The 22,060-nt window shown below is 39.6% G+C and overlaps 1 protein-coding gene across 1 annotated transcript in view; it reads right to left on the reverse strand.

The window, feature by feature from the left end:
* Positions 1–19,766, reverse strand: part of WDR49 (WD repeat domain 49) — a 124,107-nt gene extending 104,341 nt beyond the window's left edge. Inside the window, exons 1-4 of the mRNA XM_087965279.1 lie at positions 19,631–19,766; positions 19,098–19,371; positions 1,064–1,511; positions 737–909 (exon numbers count right to left, since the gene is read on the reverse strand). Of these exons, the coding sequence (XP_087821405.1) occupies positions 737–909; positions 1,064–1,511; positions 19,098–19,244 (768 nt within the window). The 5' untranslated portion in view covers positions 19,245–19,371; positions 19,631–19,766. The remainder of the gene's footprint in view (positions 1–736; positions 910–1,063; positions 1,512–19,097; positions 19,372–19,630) is intronic.
* Positions 19,767–22,060: the final 2,294 nt, after the last annotated feature.

Consider the following 22,060-nt stretch of genomic DNA (forward strand, 5'->3'; position numbering starts at 1 on the left):
AGAGACCTGGAGAGGTATTGTGGTATAGATTTAAAGTGTTGAACTATGGCTGACCCTATCCAAGTTCAAATCCATGTACAACCATAGAAATCACTGAGCCCATATCATGAGATCACCTCAAATCTTCAGTCAGATCGACCAAGTTTGGTTAGCTTCGTATCTCCCAAACCAGGGGTGTCAAATTTGATTTCATTGAGGGCCGCATCAGGGTTGTGTTTGACCTCGGGGGTGGAGGCAGGGTAAGTTGGGCCAGATTGACATCACTCATGTCAGGGGCGCCTGTGGCTCGAGCGCTCTGCCAGCAAAAACAGACTCCCAAGCTCCGTTTTCAGTCAGAATAGCTCCTGTAGCTCTCTGCCAGTAAAAACAGAGCCTCCTCAAGCTCTGTTTTTGCTGACAGAGGGCTGCAGGAGGCCATCCCGGCTGAAAACGGAGCTCAGAAGGGTCTCATTGCAGCCCTTCTGAGTTCGGTTTTCACTGGCAGAGGCACCATGGGCCAGACCTTTGCAGTTTCCAGGGCAGCCCCACAGGCTAGATCTAAGCATTCCATGAGCTGGATCCAGCCCATAGGCCTTGAGTTTGATACCCTTATTCCAAACAATCTTGTTTCCAGCCTTCTCTTAGGTCAAACCTGAAGGGAACTTTCTCTGGGTTGTACAATGAAACTGTTAGCACTGAATGTGTGGCATCACAAGATTACATTGCACCATAATTCTAGATGTTGTGCCATACTTGCCTGTCCACAGACATCTCCCAGGGTCAGAATAGCTTCGTTTCCATCATGAGGGTTATACCAGTAGTGCATGCATGTCACTGTTCCCTCAAAGCCTTGAAGCCTGTATTGACACGAGAACCCTTTTTTGAAATTTAACTCTGCAAAATGGATCTCTTTGTTTGTAAATGCAACAGCTACCTAAAGGTGAGAGAAGGAGTGGGGACAGAAAAAGGAGAAAAAAGAATATTCCTTGAAAACCACCATTCTTGGATCACCAATCAGTTATTTTTATTATTATAATTCACCATCTCCTAAAAAATTGTGCTCCATTTTCATAAGTTCATCAACCTACCTTGTTAGTATTTGGTAATGCAACCAGAGAGGTCACCCAGAGGTCTTTGGGTTTCACAGCTTCTGTCATGATTTGCACCGTCTTTTGTAACTTTAAACTTTCTCCCCAGAGGCCAAGCAATCCATTTCTGCTCACAGTCAAGTATTTGCCGGGGTGTTTAAAACATATCACATGCTGAATAACATCTTTATGTATTGTTGGGAGAAAACGGAGATCTTTCCATTGGGGAATGACTGACATCTTGGTTCGTTCATCTCTTTCATATAGCTCAAGAAGCACAAAGGAAGCTAATTTATCCCAATCAATAAGGCCATTCCGGATCAAATCTATCTTATCAAAAAGCTCACCATATTCCTCCTTAGTGCCTTGCTTAATCGTTGCAGACATGATATTGACAAATGATTCTCGAGTCATCAGACCCCTGTTTCCACTGGATTCTGAAGACTTGTAAGAAGAACAGAGTAAGAAACAGAATTTAAAGTTTGCTACATTTGTTGAAACATTAGTAACTTGGCAATTTTTTTATTGGACAACTCTCATAAGTCTTCATTGAAAGCTACCATGTGTTTATAGGGACATCAAGCAATAAGAAAATTGTATATGAACATACTCCAATCTGGAGCAGTTTCAGGGACTGGCACAAGTACATAAGAGGATACTGTTGACCACTGTAGCTGATCTTACTGTTAGGTGGAATGAGGTAATCATTCTGATAAAGATGTTGAGAGAAAGATATTGGAGCAATAGTTTATTTAGGCATTTATTTTAAAAACTTACATGGATGGCCATCTTCTGTACCATAATTCTGGGTTGTGCACAACTTGATTGCTCCTGAAACTAGCCTGTTATTTCAAGTTCAGTACGAAATGTTTTCCTGGAGGCAGTGTTGAAGAATGGTTATTGCCCATTCAATTGGTGTATGTATTTAAAGTGTCACATGTGCATGTCAATCTTGCAATGTAGACTACACAGGAAGCACAGCCTGCTACACCATTTCTAATTTATTGTAAGGTTACATTTTAAAAAATCTTCTAAGTCTTCTAAGTACATTTCATGCCCTCCCCCATTGCCTTTACAGCTCAAGAAACTAGGGAGGGCCCCTTCGGAGTTGCTTGCCCACATTCCTGCATTGAGCTAAGTTGTCTGATCCTGTCCTTGGCTACCACTCTTCTCCCTATCTCTGAAGGTCCATCCCACATGTTAAGTGAGTCCAGCTATATGGTTGCACAATGTAATGTTTTAAGGACCTTGGCTGCATAATATTAACATCGCTATAGTAATCATTTTATTTGAGTTTTTGGATCTGATCATTATGCTATTCATTATTGTTGGCCACCCAGAGGTCAAAAATAGAGGTGAGTAGCTATATTAAATCAAATAAATAAATAGAATTAATAGAATTGGCTGAATATTTTTAAGGCATGGTACCATATCCTGGAAGATGATCCTATACAAGTAAGTTCTAATTAACTCTATGGAGATTCTCAGACATCCAGATAATTGCAGGGAATATAAATGTTTCCATTCTCCACCATTCATTCAGAACTGAAGTACCTTCTTGGGTGAGAAATGAAATGTCTTCAAGCAAAAACAAAGAAAGTCCAATTGCCTTTTGAAAAATCACTTTTGGGACAATTCTGCTAAACTCAGCATATTTGCTTTTTTCCAACAAGGAAAGGAATGATTTTTGACAATAGATTTTCTACTTAGAATTGGGAGAAACTCATACTACATGCATGATTAAGAACAAGTTCAACTTCAGCTTTGCAGCTACATAAAAATAATTTAAAATAAGTAAAAATAAGTTATGTAGCTCAGTTTATTTTCCTTATGAAAGACTTGTGTTTAATACTGCAAATACCTAAGGCCTCAAACTCATTTTATATGCTAAAAAGCTATCAAAATAATTATTTGAAATCACTCAGGAGGAAATCTTTTTATGCTATTTAATAATCACCCAATCCAATCTTCCCTGAAGACATATTAAAAAAAAAACCTTCCTTGAGGTTTTTTCATATCCATAGATGGAAATAGAATAGCAAAGGTAGAAAAAAATGCTGTTTTAGATTTTTTTTAAAGCCATACATTCCGATGGATTAACTGAACAGAAAACAACAAGAACAAAAATCAACCTAATTTTTATACACAGAGAAAGAAGACACTATTTGAAGGCCTTGAGAGATGTTTGAGGAAAATCAAGTCTAATGAATTATAATTCTAGTACTTTCAATGCTACTGATTTCACTGGTCTTCCATCTAGTACATTAATGGAGCAATGTTTTAGAAGTTAAATTACACTCTGCTTGCCTTCTGAAGTACTCTGCATATTTTCTAAAAGTAGACAGGAACTTGAATTGAATCAGCATGTGTTCAGCTTGGTCTGAAGTAAGGTTTACAGTTTTTAGCAAAGCAGCAGCATTATCAGTGACTGTGTTTGGTGTGTGTGTGTGTGTGTATGTGTTTGTTTGTGGTTGAGTTAATATAAAGGATATGCTATGCAGAATGTATTGAGGGATGGAAGCAGCCATTTCTGCACTGACTTGTGAGGAAAGGGCCTTTGGTGAGGACTGGTGCTTCATCCAAGATTTTACAAGCAGCAGCAACATCTGTGGGAAGGCAGAATGATCAAAGAAGCATTGCAGTATCACAGTACAATCCACCTACCTGAAACCCTGTTGTATATGCCTTACAATGTCACATGCACATACAAAAGTTCTGTTGCTTGCTGTGCAATGCCACAGAAATGCTTTGAAATAGCTAACATCCTTCTAGGGTCCAAGTTCACACACTACATCAATGGTCTCAAACTCATAATGTCAGGTAGCTCTTCAAATCATCTTCTGTGGCTCACAAGAATACTTGGTAAGTATTGAGGTCATTGGCGCAACACTGTACAGCAATATAGTGGCCTCTCACATCTCTCCAGCAAGTGTCTCATCAACAGCAGACAGAACCTGTGTACAACAGCAAAGCCTGTGTACTGTGTACAATCACTGTTGCGCCCAGGTGCATTGTTCACTCTCTTACAGGGTGAGAAGTCCTCACACAGTAAGTCCTTATCAGGTGCAAAAGATCAGGTCCATGTGTGAAGATCCAATCAAACTAATTTATCATGCCCTTGCACAAGAACCTTCTCACTAATGGTCAAGTTAGAGTTAGATAAGGGCCAACAGCATTTAAGGGAGGTTGGACTTAGTTTTCTTGTAGCTACATAGGGATTCTAGGCTAATCCTTCTTTTCACACCACCCCTAATTTCTGCCATTCCTTCTTGTACATTCTCCTGAAACCAAGGCTTTCCGGGCAGAAACAGTAAGTGGTGGTAGGGATAGGAAGGCTTGGCTTGTCCAGGGAAGAGAACCCAGGAGATGAAGTTAACCAAGACTGGAAAAGAGCAGGGCAAGGAAGGAGAAAAAGAGCAAACAAGTAAGATCTCTCTGTTAAGCAGCAGCAGCAGGAAGGTCTATGCTTAGAAACAATAATTTGTATGAGGAAAAAGAGCATCTGTTCCAGAAGGAGAGAGATGAAAAAGAAAACACACAACTGGAGCACTTTAAGTGGACTGTCCTTGCTAGATTCATCTTGAGAAAATATCTATTAACCCAATAATAAAACCAAATATCAATGTCCTGCTTAATGAAAATTTCTGCTGGCTTAATGGCCAAAACCAAATACTTTGTTTTGCAAGAAGCTTTGCTCGGCAGCAAAGCTTTTGCTTATCAATACATTTATACTGAATAGCATGTACATGTTTATACGTACTGTACATTCTCTATATTTTTGTCCAATTTTTCAAACATTGCAATTCATCTGTGGTGGCCCCCAGACTAATAAGATCATCCTCATCAGCACTTGTGACAATTTAGATTAGAAAACCCTAGACTAGATCAACCAGCCTGGTGGGTTAAGCAGAGGTGGGATTCAAAATTTTTAACAACTGGTTCTGTGGGCGTGGCTTAGGTGGTGGGTGTGGCTTGGTGGTCATGTTATTGGCTGGGTGTGGCCAACTCAACATCACTCACATTGAGGCATGCATCTCCTCGCCTGGCCTCTCATGACTGTGGGGATGCTGCAACAGTTGTAAGTGTGAAAAATAGTCATAAGTCACTTTTTTCAGTGCCATTGTAACTTTGAATGGTCACTGCACACAAGCAAAGTACCAGCAAAGGAGGGGGAAAAAACTCCAGAGACATTCCTGAGACAGGAAGTCTAGTCCTGCCAAGAATGTAATAAGGGTTAACGGAGAGGCAGTTTCTGTAAGCAACACCAGAATGTTTCCTTCCTGCCTTCCTTACAGGATTAGGCCAGTAATTTCTTCTAACAACCGGTTCTCTGAACTGCTTAGAATGTTAACAACTGGTTCTAGCAAATAGGTGTGAACTGGTAGAATTCCACCCCAGGGGATAAGTGAACTGGTAGAATTCCACCCCAGGGGATCAGAACTTCCCCATTTCATTTAAACTGAGGCTGCATTTGCACGGGAGCACTGAATAGGAGAGGAGCAAAACCTAAATTTAGCTTTTCAGATCTAACATCTACATGATACTTTAAACTGTTCCACTAGAAAGCTGTGCCAACTGAACCAGCAAGTAAAAAAGACTACTTTTTGAGCAGAAGTGTCTCCTGCAAGCAAGTAAACTCTCACATTTATTTGGGAAGGGTGCTAGTGCTGGTAAAGATTACCTGCAATTACAACTAGAGCTTTGCTTGACAAAAGTCAGGCAAGACATGCTCCAAACAGAAGCATCTAAGACTATATATGAGGATACATACATACATACATACATACATACACACACACACACATACATACATACATACATACATACATACATACAAACAAACACACACATCTATCTATCTATCCATCCATCCATCACTATCATATATCTATATCTGTCTGTCTGTCTGTCTGTCTATCCATCCGTCCATCCATCTAGCACAGATGTCAAACTTGCCATGTCATGTTGCTGTCACGTGACATATCGTGATGTTTTTTCCTTACACAGAGTTGGGTGGGCATGGCCCACTTGTGACACATCTGTTCCACAAGCCGCCAGGTTGAAACCCCTGATCTAGAGCCATGGTGGCACAGTGGTTAGAATGCAGTACTGCAGGCTACTTTTGCTGACTTCTGGCTGCCTGCAATTTGGCAGTTCCAATCTCACCTGGCTCAGTCTTCCATCATTCCGAGGTTGGTAAAATGAGGACCCAGATTGTTGGGGGCAAAATGCTGATACTATAAATCACTTAGAGAGGGCTGTAAAGCACTGTGAAGTGGTATGTAAGTCTACATGTTATTGCTGTCTATCTATCTATCTATCTATCTATCTATCTATCTATCTATCTATCTATCTATCTATCTTCAGGACTGTCCTTAACATGAAATGAACTCAGGTGACAGACTGGAAAAGGAGCATTAAGACAGGCTATAGAAAGCCACTGTTGTGTTGTTGATACACATATATTCTTTCTGCTCCAAATTCATGGCAGTAGAATGCTGAGCTGGAGGGAGGAGGGCATTAAAAATCTAACAGGAAGATGAGACAATAGTTTCAAAGGAATAACAGAAACTATCAAGAGGTACATGGCGAGAAAGAAGGAGAAGCCTATCAGGTCCCTCTCTGGAACCCCCAGATGGCAGGACTGATTAACAGCAGCTTGTCAAGGAACATCCTTTTTTTCTGTTGTTTCCTACTTGGGGAGAACTATTAGCCAACTGTAAAAGATTGAGGAAGAAATATTAATAAGCATCAGCTCCAGAAGTCAAGAAAAATACATAGTGATACTCAGGGGTGGGATACAACAGGGTTAACTACCGGTTCGGGATTTACAAGCTTTCCTGCACGCTGTGAGCCGCGCGCCTGTAAATCGTCATCAGCATGCTGTGTGCAGAGATGCAGCCTTTGAAACAGCCCTCTTTTCCTGCTTTTTTTTAACTGCAGCTGTGCCTTGTTCAGCAGCTGAAGTTGAAAAATCAGTAAATAAAGATCAGGTAAGAGCCCGGGTGGACTGGTGGGCAAAAACATCAGCAGACATAGAACCGGTTCTATGTCTGCTGCTCTTCAGAGCTACTGGTTCTACAGAGGTGGACAGAACCGGTAGAAACCCACCCCTGGTGATACTTCCAAACAAACATATGTATTGTTCTATACTTATCGAGAGAATCTTGTCAAACTGAAGTAGAATACTATCTATATGAAGCATGAACTCTGAGAACTCTGGGACAGGGAGGGGATAAAGAAAGACACCAACTTTCTCTCACATGAATGGTCTGAACTGAGTTGCCTCTTACTCTTCTGGCTTCATCAGGGTTGTGTTTGACCTCAGGGGACCAGCTGGGCATGGCCAGGGTGGGCGTGGCCAGCTTGACACTCATGTTGGGGGTGCTTGTGGTGGCATGAGTGCTCTGCCAGTGAAAATGGAGTTCGTAGCTCCATTTTTGCTGGCAGAGGGTTGCAGGAATAGCCAAAAACGGAGCTCAGTCCTCCCAAACTCTATTTTTGCTGGCAGAGGCACTGTGGGCCAGTCCTTTACTGTTTCCAGAGTGGCCTCATGAGCCAGATCTGAGCACCCCTGTATTACAGCATCCATATACATCTCAAATGGATGCAACCATGTACACTCCAGAAGAAAAATGTAGATCTGAGTGGAAGTTTATGGAGATGAAAAAACAAAGCAAAAAATAGCTGTTACTGAGCTTAGTTCCATAATAAAATAAATGATAAATAAATTGAGCAATAACCTCAGGGGCTTTTGTACACTGCATGGACTTTAGAAAATGAAAAATGTGGTGTTCTTCAAAAGCAATAAAAAACGGAATTATCCCTTCATTATGTAGCTAGTATAAAATTCCCAGTGATCAGCAAGTGGAGAAGTAAGTCACACTGTGGTTTACATGCATTCTCAAAAACCCAGAAAGTCACGTGCAAGAAGCAATTATTTTTCCAGTTTAGTATTTTATCCATAATGGATTCCATAGGAATCAAGGACTAAAATTACCTGGCTAGGAATTATCCATGCTATAGAAAGTAACAAATAGCAGAGAGTATGGCATAGATGGAAAAAGATTGAGATGAGACTATATATGAGGTTATAAAGACCATCATAGAGAATCAGCTGTAAGAGAAAATTGCATCAGAGTCTCTTTGCTAGCAAAACATTGTGAAAAGACTTATTGCTTTCAAGAATGCTTCATCTTAAAACCTACTTCTCCGTGACTTTTCAGATCAGACATATGTGTTAGATAATATTATTTTGCCATACCATAAACTAAGGGTTTCTCACAAAGGAACATCCTGACATGTCAGGAACACCCTGACATGGATAGTCCTACCTGTTCATTCATCTACTTCTGGAAAAATCAGAGATCCAATGAACACAAAAGAAAATATATGTTTTGAACTAGATGAAGAATTCCTTTTCATGATGGATAGAAAACTTAGTTCAAAGGGTTTTAGGAAGCAGGACTCCTAAAAGTCACTGCTGGTAGTTAAGGAAAAACACTCATGAGCAAAATAAATAAGCAGAACCTGCTGGTTTGGTTTATCTTCTGAATACTGTTACCAATATTAAAAAAAATCCTTTTGTGACTAAGAAGGGAACATTATGAAGGTATTGGCTGAAATGTAGCCATAGAGAATGAGTAATGAATATCTTTTAGCAGAGAATCTCTTTTCAATAAATTACTGAGCTACATCCAAATCAATCTAGCATTTAAAACTGAGCATGACAAAGGAAGTTAATGTAGTATTTCACCATATATTGTGCAATGATCAACTTCAAAGAACAAGATCATAATACATGGAATTTTAACAGACATGCAAAGTGCTTCCAAGGTATGATTGCCATCCTAAGAATTTCATAAATTCTTGACTGGTGGCGAAATCCAAGAAATCAAGGCTGCAGAATTTGGGTATGGCTAGTCTAAAGAAAAGAAGGACTAGGGGTGTCCCAATAGGGGTGACATGATAGGAGTATTCCAATATTCCTGTATCTGAGAGGCTGCCACAAAGAAGAGGGGGTCAATTTATTTTCCAAAGCACCAGAGGACAGGACAGGAAACTAATCAAGGAGACAAGCAAACTGGAAGCAGACTGGAAACTTCCTAACAGTGAGAACAATTAATCAGTGAAACAGCTTGCCTTCAGGAGTTGTGGGTGCTTCATCACTGGATGTTTTTAACAGGAGACTGGATCACCACTTGTCTGAAATGGTATAGGGTCTCCTGTAGTGGTGGTATTCAAATTTTTTTTACTACCGGTTCTGTGTGCATGGCTTGGTGGGTGTGGTATGGCTTGGTGGCCATGGCAGGAGAAGGTTACTGCAAAATCCCCATTCCCTCCCCACCCCACTAACCTGCCTTCCAGCTCCGTTCTCCTGTGCAGGGCAACAAAAGAAGCTGGGTCTCAGGAGGCAGAGAATAGATGAGGGCAGGGCCAGTCAGGTGGTATTTGCTGGTTCTCCAAACTACTCAAAATTTCTGCTACTGGTTCTCCAGAAGTGGTTAGAACCTGCTGACTATCACCTCTGGTCTCCTGCTTGAGCGGGGAGCTCTATTCTGACTCTTTCAAAGACCAGAAACATTTAAGGGAAAGGTTTTCATCATCTATGAAATATCAAATTGTTCAGTATCTATGAAATATCAAATTGTGCTTGCTAGTGTTATTTGAAAGTTTTCATGGAATCTACTGTCCATTCTTTAAGCTTTTTGCTGGGCAGATACTGACTGTAGAATCAGGCATTTTTCAAGGCCTGTATGATCCAGCTTAGTCGAATTCAGACAATATATGGACTGTGTATTTTCTTGTTCCAGTGTCTGATGCTATTTACTTAACAAGAAGCACTTGGTGTCTTGGACTGTATCAGGACATGGAAGGAAAGTGCAATCATTCCCCAATCCCTTTATTTAAATACTATTATAGGTATTTTGTGTGTGTGATTTTTAATTATATTATGCCAGAAAACCCTCTCAGTCTATATCAGGGCTGTCAAACTCAAAGCTCACAGGCCACATCTGGCCCATGAGATGCTTAGGTCTGACCTGTAGGGACACCCTGGAAACAGTAAAGAACCATCCCGCAGTGCCTCTGCCAGTGAAAATGGAGTTTTCGACAGGCACATGCGGCCCTCCTGAGCTCTATTTTCACTAGCAGAGTGCTCAGACCACCACAGGTGCCCCTGACATGAGTGACATTGAGCTAGCCATGCCCATCCTGGCCACGCCCACCCGGCCCCCTGAGGTCAAACGCGACCCTGATGCGCCCCTCAATGAAATCGAGTTTGATATCCCTGGTCTATACCATAATATTTAAAAATTATATAATAAAGAGAGTCACTGAAGAAAGAATGGCTGACTTTAGCAAAGCCTTTTCCAAAGACAATCTTCTGCATTGGGTGGCCCTAATTTTGTGAAGCTAAAGATATTTCAGTGGTTTGGACTGAATTTTCCTCTCAACGAATTTGTTTTATTAAAGAGTACTCACAGCAGTAAATCAGACCAGCTAAAGGAACATTTGCAATGTGTCCTCTGCTCTGCCTTTTCTGGCAGCTGCTAGAATTAGCAAGTAACCTACTTTTACAGCTACCTACGTCTCAACAGTGGGTGTTCTTTATTCTGCCAATGGGATACTCTATTATACTTTGAAGTCATAGAATGTGATTGCCTAAAAGTTCATTTTCAAGAGGACAGCAGCAAAGCTCTTGATGGAATAAATAAATTTAGGTTGTACAAGCACGAGCTGAGAATGGGGATCAGAAAATAGCTTTTACCAGAAGAACATCTAGGAGAAATTTGGGGAAGAGACTATGTCCTTTTTTGTAAGAAAGTTTCCATGTTTTTCCTCAAGATGGTTGCATCCAGAAGAGAAGGAGAAAAAGAGAAAGATGCTACTAGTAAACAGCCTAACAAAAGGACCATTTTCATACTATTATTGTACAGAGGATATTTAAGATTTTTTTTTCTTGTCTTGTAATTGTTATGGAAACTAATGCACTCACAAGCTCAATTCCCATCATAAATAGTTGTGATGATGCATCAGAATGAGCTGTTTTAATAATCTGTGGCAAAGCTGTGCATTTAATGGTTTCATGCTAGCAAATCCCCTCAGCCTGCTCATTTCAGCGCTTGCCCCATTGAAAAGTTGACAATCACAGAAATATTTGAAGTAGATCTCTGCCGGGGTTCTTTAACTGAGAATCCTTCAGACAGCCTGAAATGAAGAACCTTGTGGATGATTGGAAGTCAGTTAGTTATCAAGAAAACATTAATTTGTTCTCTCTTCTTTTTTTAAAAAAAATATTATCGCTCATCTCCAGCTCAGTGGAAGGGCCTCTTTTTGCAAGCTGAAAGAAACAACTCAACTTGAAAAATGACACTGGCAAAAATGGGTTGCTCACCTCCTCAGCCTTCTTTGCAAAAGGAAATCATACTCTGCCCTCTAAGAAACCAGTCACATTCCTATAGTTTCCTGCCAAACAACTCTACAATATATATGAGAGTTGCCAACTCCCATTAGCTGAGCTGCTCACACAGGGGAAAGGGCAGGAACTGAAAGAGAAAGCTATTGTAATTGCAATAACCTCAATTAGACCCAATTTAAACCAGAAGTCCGACAATCTGCAGTAATTAGAGATCAAAAGCTCCGCTTGGCCTGCTGGCACTGGTCCTTCCATCTCTCTTTCGGAGGGGCGGTTGAATACAAAAGGTCTTGCAATCAGTATCAGACAGATACTCTGTCTGCTCTGCAGATGCGGACAAGCCCAGATCACACACCAGACACTTCCTTTTTCATGCACAATCACTGACCCCTTGAACTAATTAATAACATTGGAAGGAAAGTCACAGAAATCTGTAAAAGAAAGAGGCACCTGCTCTTGACATGCTGAATAGAACAATAGATAGGGCTGGTAATCCATGGAAACTACTACACACCTGTGGAATTAAAGCAAGTTCATGAAAGAGACTTAGCTTTGCCTTGGATTCAGCTAACTTCCCCATTTTAGCCAACTCTTGTGAATGGGATTAACAGATGGGAATCTTTCCGGCTATAATTGGTCAGCCTTCTGTCTGGCTGTGCTTAGCATGGCCTTGCCAAATTTGAGCATCTCTAGGAACTTCCTATAACTACAAGAAATGAACAGGACCTGGAAATGGGGTAGGGGGAGCTAAGCTTTCCAACTTTATCAGTCAATTAGTCCTGAACATAAATATACAAGTAGACATTTCTCCAACCACCCCTTCCTGGAAAGTTAAAAAAACAACAAGAAATGGCAACCTCAAATTACATTTAGCTTTCTACATAGAAGTTCATTTCCTGTTTGAACAGGGAATTCTTGGGTCATCTGTTAGTAGAATGTATTTCCTTGGCTAAGAGCAGACTGGGTCCACTGTATCATATGTATATGTATGCTCATACATATATCACTGAGGTTACAACATTTAAACAACTTCATTCAGGGCAATTGTCTTCTATCGCTAAAGCTGCTTCTCTCCTAAGCTATTCCCAGCTCTTTCTGAAGCCAACTTCAGAAATTCAAGTCTAGATATAGTGGATTGCTAATGGGATAGGTCTAAGGCCACCCCAAACACTTTTGTTCTGCTTTTGGTCCTTCTCATCCATGCATCCGTCTCTTTGGCTGGTTCCCCCATAGATCAGTCTAAACTGCCTTATCCTTTTAGGGATTGTTCCCTTCTCACTAGTCTCAGTTTCTTTGCTTTTTCAGATGTCTGCACATATCTTCACGCCCCATCAAATTCCCAAATTAACCCTTTTTGATGCTGAAGGAAACCATTTCTTTTTCTTTTTTCCTCTTAGATTTCCTCATTATTCTGTTGTTTTAACAAAGTAAAGAGGAAACTCCTCCCTACCTTCTTTTGTAGTCCAAGGAAATGTTGTAGGAAGGGAAAAACCATTGAAAGATTTTTAAAGGAGAGGGGGGGACAGGGAGGACGAGAAGAGAAGCTTTGCAATATAATGAGCAGGGAATGGAAAAACAAGGGGGATATGCTTCATTCAGCCTGGGAGAAGTAAGGGTTGAATAAAACATGAGCTTTGGGGAGTGAGAGTAGTTCATTTGACTTTACGGGCCATTATTGGATCATCTGCAAGATTTTTGAAAACTGTTCAGAACATAGCTCTTGAGCAGCTCAGGGCGAAATAGCTGCGTGAGGCAGCAATCAGCTGCTTGAGTGGATAAGTTGTACCCATCAGGAGCTATCACTGTATCAATATGAAGTTCTGGAGACCACCTTTGGACAGAAAAGAGTGGCTATGAATCAGAGCAGGACAGCATGGGCTGGGATGCAACTGCAATGGGCTGAAAATGGGAGGAGGCTGGCAACATCTGTTCCTGCCCCCAGGAAGCAGTGGGTGACCTTTGCTGGTGCTGGGTCAAACAAATTTATTTTTTTGTTCTTACTATGGTACAAACCCAGTTCTCTGGGAAACTGTAGGTCAGTAACAAAGACAAAATATTATGCTTGGGTTCAATCCTTGGCAATGTCAGGGGCAAGAGGCTGCCCTTGGGCCTTTTTTTTTTTTTTTTTTTAATCTAGGGCTGGTGCAAATCTTCCAAAGACTGAAGGCTTCAGTGAAAGTCCAAATAAAGTGTCTCTTCAAAACCCTTCATCAAAGGGCCACGACGCCTCCCACTTTTAAGTGCAGAGCATTTGCAAGCTTTCACCATGCAAAAGTGGCTTCCATGAATATGCAAAAGTGACTTTCTTTGGAGGCAGGCTGACCAACTGAAGCAGATGATAGTATCTTTATGCTTCACAGGGGCAGACTGTCTTGGCTGTGTAGTGTAAATAAAGCATTATACTGGAGAGCACTGTACTTGCAGAGCAAGGAGATCTAAACAGGGAAATGAGACAAGAAGGCCTGGTGGATGGGCCACAGAGACATTATTATTTTGTTAAGTCCTCTCCTCAAAAATAGTTTTTGAGATTCAATTTGTTCCTGAAATCTGGAAACTTATATGTGCAATGTATTAGTTAGATTTTTGAGGACCAATTTATAGTTTAGCGGTCCAAGATCACATTTTCTCTCCTCCAAGAATTTCTCAAGGAAACAATGTTTAATTCACATGATAAACTGAACACATTTCCTTTCTCGAATCAGGTAACTATGAACCACTGGAAATATTAAGATATGTTTGGTATACAATGCTCTCTGTTTGGAATCTACTGTAGTTTTTCTACTTAGAATATAAAAATGATTACAGAAACCCTCTCGTTTTATGCTTCTGCAAACCTTCAGCTTTTTAACTGTATTTTCTTTTCATTCTGTTTTTCTTTTATAGAAAAAATGTGTTCTGCTCTTGCTTAGCTTGTCTATGTTTTACAGAAGTTTTATGTCACCCACTCAAATGACCCTAGGCCATCAACATCAGAAATGTAAGTTGCACACTATAGTTTCGACAATCTGGTCAAGTTGTATGTTTCAGTGAATAAGTAAGTGATCAGAAGGTGATACATCTTTGATATAGTTCATAAACAGTGATATAGCAAGTGCAGACATTTGGACAGTTAGTTCTTTATAACATTTCGTTTGGCAGAATCAATAGCACCCCTTTTTTTTTTTTGGTAGCCAGCTAAGTTTTTCCGTTCTTGTTTTTGGAGTGTTTTTCTTGCTCATATTTCAGTTGCATAGCACCAGGTTCTCATCCAGGCTACCTGCTTTCCCATTGACCTTCATCAGGACAATCTCTGCAGCTCACTCTATATTCTAGCCTAGCCTATTCCTGCTGTTTCTCTCACCACCTCTGCCATCCTACAGCTGCCCAATCTGTAATGTTAGCCACTACAATGTGATTTCATTCTTCAACAACCAACAATCCAAATTATTTCCACCTTGTCCTCTATAGTCTTCTCACTGCCTCTGCTTCTGAATGGGGGCGGGGAAAATCATAACTCTGATCATAAACAAATCTGATCCAGTCTGTTTCTAAGCCTTCTCTCTCCTGTTTGCTCCCAGCCTTGATCTCCAATCTCCCAATAACCCATTCCTTCTTGGTTGTTGTTGTTGTTGTTGTTGTTGTTTGCTCTATCCAGTTCCTAACCTGCCTACTTGCTTCACAAAAAGAAATATATCTGCAGGACCAGGTATCTAACCGTTTATACAACCTCTTCAAGATTAAAATTTATTCCACCAATTTTGAATTAGCTGTAAACCTTAAAAGCATCCCCCCTCTCTCTTCATCCAGCAGAGAATCTGGGCTTATAAACAAAACAAACAAAATTAGAACACACACACACTCATACACATTTCTGCTCCCATTCTTCCCATCATTTGCACTTGGCTTGTTAGTGGATCATTACAGAACGATAGCAAAAAAACTGTAGGATGTTAGTTTTTAATTCCATGGGCTCTAAAAATGTTCTGCTTTTAGGGCAAATATTTAACAGATCTGGGTCTAACATTCAGATGGACCGGTTTCATTGTGCAATGTCTACTCCTTGCTCCATAAATATCTGCCACTCTGCAGTAAGCTATAATATTAGCTCCAGGGCACATTTCAAGATTTTTATTCCAAATCTTTCCTTTCTCTACTTTTTCAGCATTTTAAAATAAATTCAGTCACTTATTTTTATAGGTTCAGTGGCTGAACTCTGAGTTTTGGTGTGTACTTTGATTACAAATGAGTGTCTCCTTTCACAGTTCTGCCATGTTCATCTTCACACTCTTAAAACCTGAGCACTTCCTCAATTAAAATTAACAAATTCAGTCTGTTGCAGAAGATCTGGAAATCTATACAGAGCTTATTCAAAATGCTAAACAGGGGAAAAATAGTATGTTTTGTGGTTAAAATATCATTCAGATTGAATCATTTTATATTGAAATTGTAGATTCTCACAATACATTAAACTACAAACTGGCTAAGTGGGCTTGGTTTCAGAGCATACTAAGTCACAAGCATACAAAACAAAGGTTATCATGCTGGATAAAGGAAATCACTACTAGCTGTCTGAACTGGTTAAACATGCTATGTTAATACAACCATTTAAGTAGCTACATACGTAACTTGTTTCCTTACTTGGCTTTCATTTTTCTCTCCATTTTTATTTTTCTTCATTTTTTTCATCTTTATGTTCCATTAATACTCAAGTTAGGTGAAAAGCATAAATAACTATACATTTTTAATTCTTCCTTCAGATACAGCTTGCATTTTTGGTTTTTGTATTTATTGTTATGGATTTTTATATGTGTATTTGCTGTTCTTAAATTCTCTCTTTTTGTCTATTATTCTGCATCACCCAGAGTCACTTTGGTGAGATGGGTGGCTATATAAATTTGATCAATCAATCAATAAAAAACCCATGATGTTTTTTTTTCCTGGTGAGATAAGCAACGTTATGTACAGCACATAAACAATGTGAGGTCTAAGACACATGCTAGTTTTTAGCAAACCCAAGTATACATCATTGGTTCATCCTCTAACTGGAAATGGGTACCAAATTGATTATCACAAAAATAAGGGGGTGGTTGCAGTGCAGTGGAAGAGGTACCTACTTTCTGAAGCTACTTGGGTCAAGAGCTGGGATGTGAAGGCAGATAGATTGGTCAAACAGTTTCATGACATATACCCCCCCCCCCAGAAACCTAAAGGGCCTCCAAGGGGGAGGGAGAGGAAGTTAAACTGAACCTTAAGTAACCTCAAAGATTTCTTTTCTTTGCAGGAAGCCCTTTTCAATTAAGTGGGGGCTACCTGTCAACCCTGACGCTGACCTGACCGAGGTCATTTTGAGGCTCCCATGTTGTCACACTGGAACTGAGGGATAGGGAGGGAGGAATAGAGATAGCTGGGGCTTGTAGCCAAAACAAAATACTTTCTCCTGGGAACCAAGGATATTCCCAGATGGTCAGAGAGAGGAGTAGTGAAGTTATCAGGCAACCGGACGACATCGTCATTGAACCATGTGACCGATTATTTGGGGAAGAGGGAAAACTTTTACTTGTAATTAAGTGAAAGCCACGGGAACATTCAGAGGAAGTTTTCACCAGCCTGTGCCAATATGATATGTCCAATAAACCTGTTCGTTGAGAAATTCACCTGCCTCGGAGTTCTGTTTGCTATGGGTGTATTACTTGAAACCCTAACACACAGGTTCTCGGCTGGATGCTTTTAAGGTTTACAACTAATTCAAAATTGATGAGATAAATCATTCAAAATAATCTTGAGAGGTTGCATCAATGGATAGAAACTAATCGACAATCTAAAAGAGACAAGGGTACAGGAAACATAAATCAAAGGCATAGCTATAGAATGAGGGATATTGCCTTGGTACTAATATATGGTAACAGTACTTGAAAAAAAATATTTTGACATGGTAATTGATCGCCAAGAGTATGATGTGGCTGCAGAAAAGGCACACAGTATGTAATTTTAAGCTGCATCAGCAGAACTATAAATTCTAAACCATAGAAAATAATCATTCTGCTCTATTAGACTCTCATCAGATCCTACTTGAAAGTTGTGTCCAGTCCTGACCGCCAAACATATAAGAGATAGGCAACAAAGATAATTCAAATAACTTCAAAGAATGTCATGCAGAAAAAGGTCAAGACCTATTATTTCTTATTCAAGAGTTTAAAATATAAAATAATGGATTTAAGTCCCCCCCCCCCCCCGCCGCCTTTCAACTTTGATTCTCAGAGACTGTCTCATCAAGTCCCTGCAATTTTCTTGGCAAGAATTTTTCAAAAGTGCTTTGTCATTACTCCTTGTTAGGGCTGAAAGAAAGTGACTGGCCCAAGGTCACCCAACTGGCTTTCATGTCTAAAATGGGACTAGGACTTATGATCCCCTGGTTTCTCAGATAATTCCAAAGAATTTTTTTAAAAAGAAAAGAAAATCCTGCATAATAGTAATAATAGTTTGATAGCAGAATCTCAGGGAGATTGAGAGGACTCAGGGAGGTGAAAGGTTATCTTCAGTATATGTGATCAGGTGGAGATAGCCATCTATTTGAGATACCTTGCTTTGTATAATGTCTAAATTATGTGAAGTATTAATTCCATTCTGTTTTAGTCAGACCCCATCTCAAGTATTATGCCGAGTACCAAAAACAAAATAAAAGAATTCAGAGGAATCACAACAGTTCAGAGAACAACGAAATGATTGGAGGATTAGATACTTACCAGTATAAATTGACTGAAGTAGCTGAGTACTGAGCTGAGCTTTGGAGAGAGAAAAAAGACTGGCGTGTGCTCATAGTAGTGACATCTACCTGAGTATTGATACTCAAATACATTCAAGGATGCTGCATAGAAGATCAAGACTTATGATCTCTTTTGCAGAATGTAGGATGGGAAATAGAGATCGCAACTGAATGTTTAAAAAACAACCCCATCCCACCTATAAGAACTGTATAATAGTGAAAACAATTACTCATAGATACGGTGATCTCCATTCACTGCATGGATTCAAGTACATTAGACATTTCCTGTATATAATGCCCTGAGCGGAGGTCGGATTTGATCTACCTCTCTGATTTATTGATGGTGGCTTTGACCAAAAGACTGGATTTCTGCTTGTGGCAACTAGCACAGTCCAGGAAGCCAACTATTCTTGACATCCAATTAGTTACACAGTGTAAGTCCTGTATTGCTTTCCTGAAAAGGTAACATTTCACTTATTGGGGCACACTTCTGAAAAGGTATGTGCAGGGTGACCATCAACTAAAAAAATGATATTCGTATATTGCAACTACTCCTATATGTCAATCCCACATGTAAAAAAATGACTTTCCTCAAAGGTTTTTGTCAGAAGTATCAGATCTGCATGTGTAAAATGCAGCAAAATAATCTACAAAAGAAATCAAAGTTATTTGTACTGAACCATCTCATTCATATTATCCTATGCATCTCATTGTTCTGTTATACACACACACACACATTTTCTATCACAACAGCAAACAGGAAGATCTTGAACTTGAACTGAGGGTTGGGTTAGAAGACCTCCAAGGTCCCTTCCAGCTCGATTCTGACTGATTGAACTTTTAAAACAATCTCACATGAAAATTTGCTCACCTGAAAAAGTTGCTGCATTTTCATAAAATCATGAATAGTTAACCTGTTTTCAAGGTGTTCCTGTTTTTTTGCAGTTCCACAATCCATAGCTTGTTTTTCAGCACTGGCCTTTGTGGCTTTTTTCGTCTTATATGGTTTGTTATTCATGCTAATTAATATTGTAGATATTGATACTTAGATGGAATTCCTTGCAGCTTCCAGGCCCTTCTGGAACTTAATTTTGTTCATTAAGAATAATTTTGGACAATTCAGCATAAGTTAAGCAGTCTTGTTTCTAGAAAGTTTTGTTGAAAAAACAACATAAAAAACAAATAGGTTTTTAAAAGGGGGGAAGGATAAAAATATAATTACAGCCTTCTCTTCATTATTACTTCTGAAATCAGTTTACACAGGAAAATCATATGTAAACCAGAAAAAAGACATAAAAATCTATATTGAATTCCATGCAAACAGAATCAACAAATTTATAAACAGTTTTGCTGAAAATGTAATAGCACCTGTTCACAAAAATGAAATTAGTTTTGCTTACTTACCTTGCGATTAACATGTCATTTTTAACATTAAAAATCCATTATTTTTTCCAAACAGTGGTGATTAGCTTCAGCATTTCATTTGAGTATGTACTTTATTGAAGCTACAAACATTTGGGAGGCTGTTTGAAATAGCTAGATTCCCTTTTCTTTGAACTTACAAGTGTTTCTTAGCAACAACTGCACAACACAAGCTAACCAGCTTCCTTCACTGCTCCACAAAAGGCCAAGCTGGAAAAACAACAACCCCTGCTTAGCTGTTCTGACAAAGGACTTTCCAAAGCAACTCACAACAATTATCAGTGTTTTTTTAAGGAAAAAAACCCATAAAAGAACTGGTCAGAATGAAGTATCTGTATACCTATTAATGTGTGATGCACTTAATAAGAGTGTTCATAAACACCTTAATGCACCTACTTGCAGTACAGCATGTCCATAGATCAAGAGCATGGATGCATTAAAAACCTTATCTTCACATGAAGTGTTAAGCTGGAATTTGCTTCCTTATCAGAACCAAAAGGTGGAGTTGGGAGAAGTCTGAAACATACATTGCAACTAAATGTAATCAACATTAGATCTCTAAGAACCACAAAAACTAGACACCGAAGCAGTGCAGGATTCTGGAAGAGGCACACCCAAGATTTCATTCAGCAAAACGAATGAAAATATGTGGCAGCTGAATTTCAAAGCTGACACCTAAATTATTAAAATTAAAACTCATAGGGAAAAAAAGATCCTTCCCACAAAAGACTGATTCACTAAACTTAATACATTTTTTAAAAATTACATTTTCCTTAAACAGCAATTTGGTTTGAAATGTTGCTATTGAATTAAATAAGCTTCAGAGGAACTTTGAGACTGAACAAAGGCAGGGAGGCATGTATATAGGCCCAGGTGCCCACTCTTGAAATAAAGGATGTACGCACTGCAGAGTTTAACGTGGACTAACACAACTAAAAAGCACAGCCTCCCTCTAATAAATATATTGATATAATCTGAAAGTATCTACCGGTAGCACTACTTCAAATTCCTCCTCCCCCAGATGCTTAGTATAACAGACCATCTAAGAACAATCCTTATCCTGTCCATTTCATTTTCTGCATTTTATTTCAGAACTAGTTAACTGTGCATAATAGTACTAGGAGTATAGTACTAGTAGCAGTAGGAGACACACTCTTTGCATCTCAAAATGGACAATAGAATCCACAACTCTGCTAGTGTTTCCCTGAAAATAAGACCTAACTGGAAAATAAGTGCTAATACATCTTTTGGAGCAAAAATTAATATAAGATCTGGTCTTATTCTTTGAGGAAACACGGGTATTATATGTCTTAGCAATTAAAGTGCCAGGAGACCCAACCTTTCTTTTTCACTAAACACAAACAAATCTAGATGGTTGAGGATCAAAAAAGGAGAAAGATTAACATATGCATAATTTGAGATCTTTGCTATAAAAAAATGAAGTCAGGCTAATATTAAGACATTTAAGAAAAGTAACACTGTTTATTGTTGTATGAAATTTTATTTTATATTACAATAGTTTGCAAGGATGAAATTACCGTATTTATCGGCGTATAACACGCACAGGCGTATAACACGCATCTTCATTTTAAGGGGGAAATTTCAGGAAAAAATTTTTTAAAAAATTCTGCCTGCCTGCCTTAGTTTCTGGTTGTTTGGGAGCAGCTTCGGCTGAGAATAATAACTATTCGCCTCTTTTACTCAGCCGAAGCTGTTCCGATTCAACCATTAACGAAGGCAGGCAGGCAGGCAGAACGGAGCACTGCGGGCGGGCGGGCGGGCGGGCGGACGGGGTGGGGGTGGGGGAGAGGCGACAGGAAAAGCCCCCCCCCGCTTCTTTGAAGCAGTTTCTTCCTGTGCTGGTGGAGGAGCGAGAGAGCAACTGAGAGAGCTGACCCAGAGAGAAGGACAGGCTTCGGTTGCTTCCTCCCTCCCCTTCTTTCATTTGTGTCCTTGATCCCCGATCCCAGCAGCATTCACCGAAGGCTTCTTAACATTATATCGGCGTATAACACGCATACATCATTTGCCCCCTATTTTCAGGGGGAAAAAAGTGCGTGTTATACGCCGATAAATACGGTATGTTCTATCTCCTCTTCTCTACTATGTGCATTCATGTGTGTGTGTGTGTATACTACCCTTCATAATTTATGTAACCTGTAATAATTTCCAGGCAGCAAAAACTCAAATAGCAGAAATTAATTAAAAAAATCTGCACTGCAGCACAACTATTAAAAAACCCAGGGAAAATAAAACATTGGCTTAAATCCCAATAAAGGGATGCCAATGAAGGTTTTTCAGAACTGGGGGTTCCCAGTTGGTAAGATCACTCCAGGGCAGCTGCCTAACATGCTTCAGCAGCAAAACGACCCCATGTTTGTTCAATTTTAAGGTTAATTTTCTTAACTAATT

This window comes from Notechis scutatus, chromosome 4, assembly GCF_049901735.1.
Source record: "Notechis scutatus isolate UNSWTSFEM ecotype Mainland chromosome 4, rNotScu1.2, whole genome shotgun sequence".
In the NCBI taxonomy this organism is placed as follows: Eukaryota; Metazoa; Chordata; class Lepidosauria; order Squamata; family Elapidae; genus Notechis; species Notechis scutatus.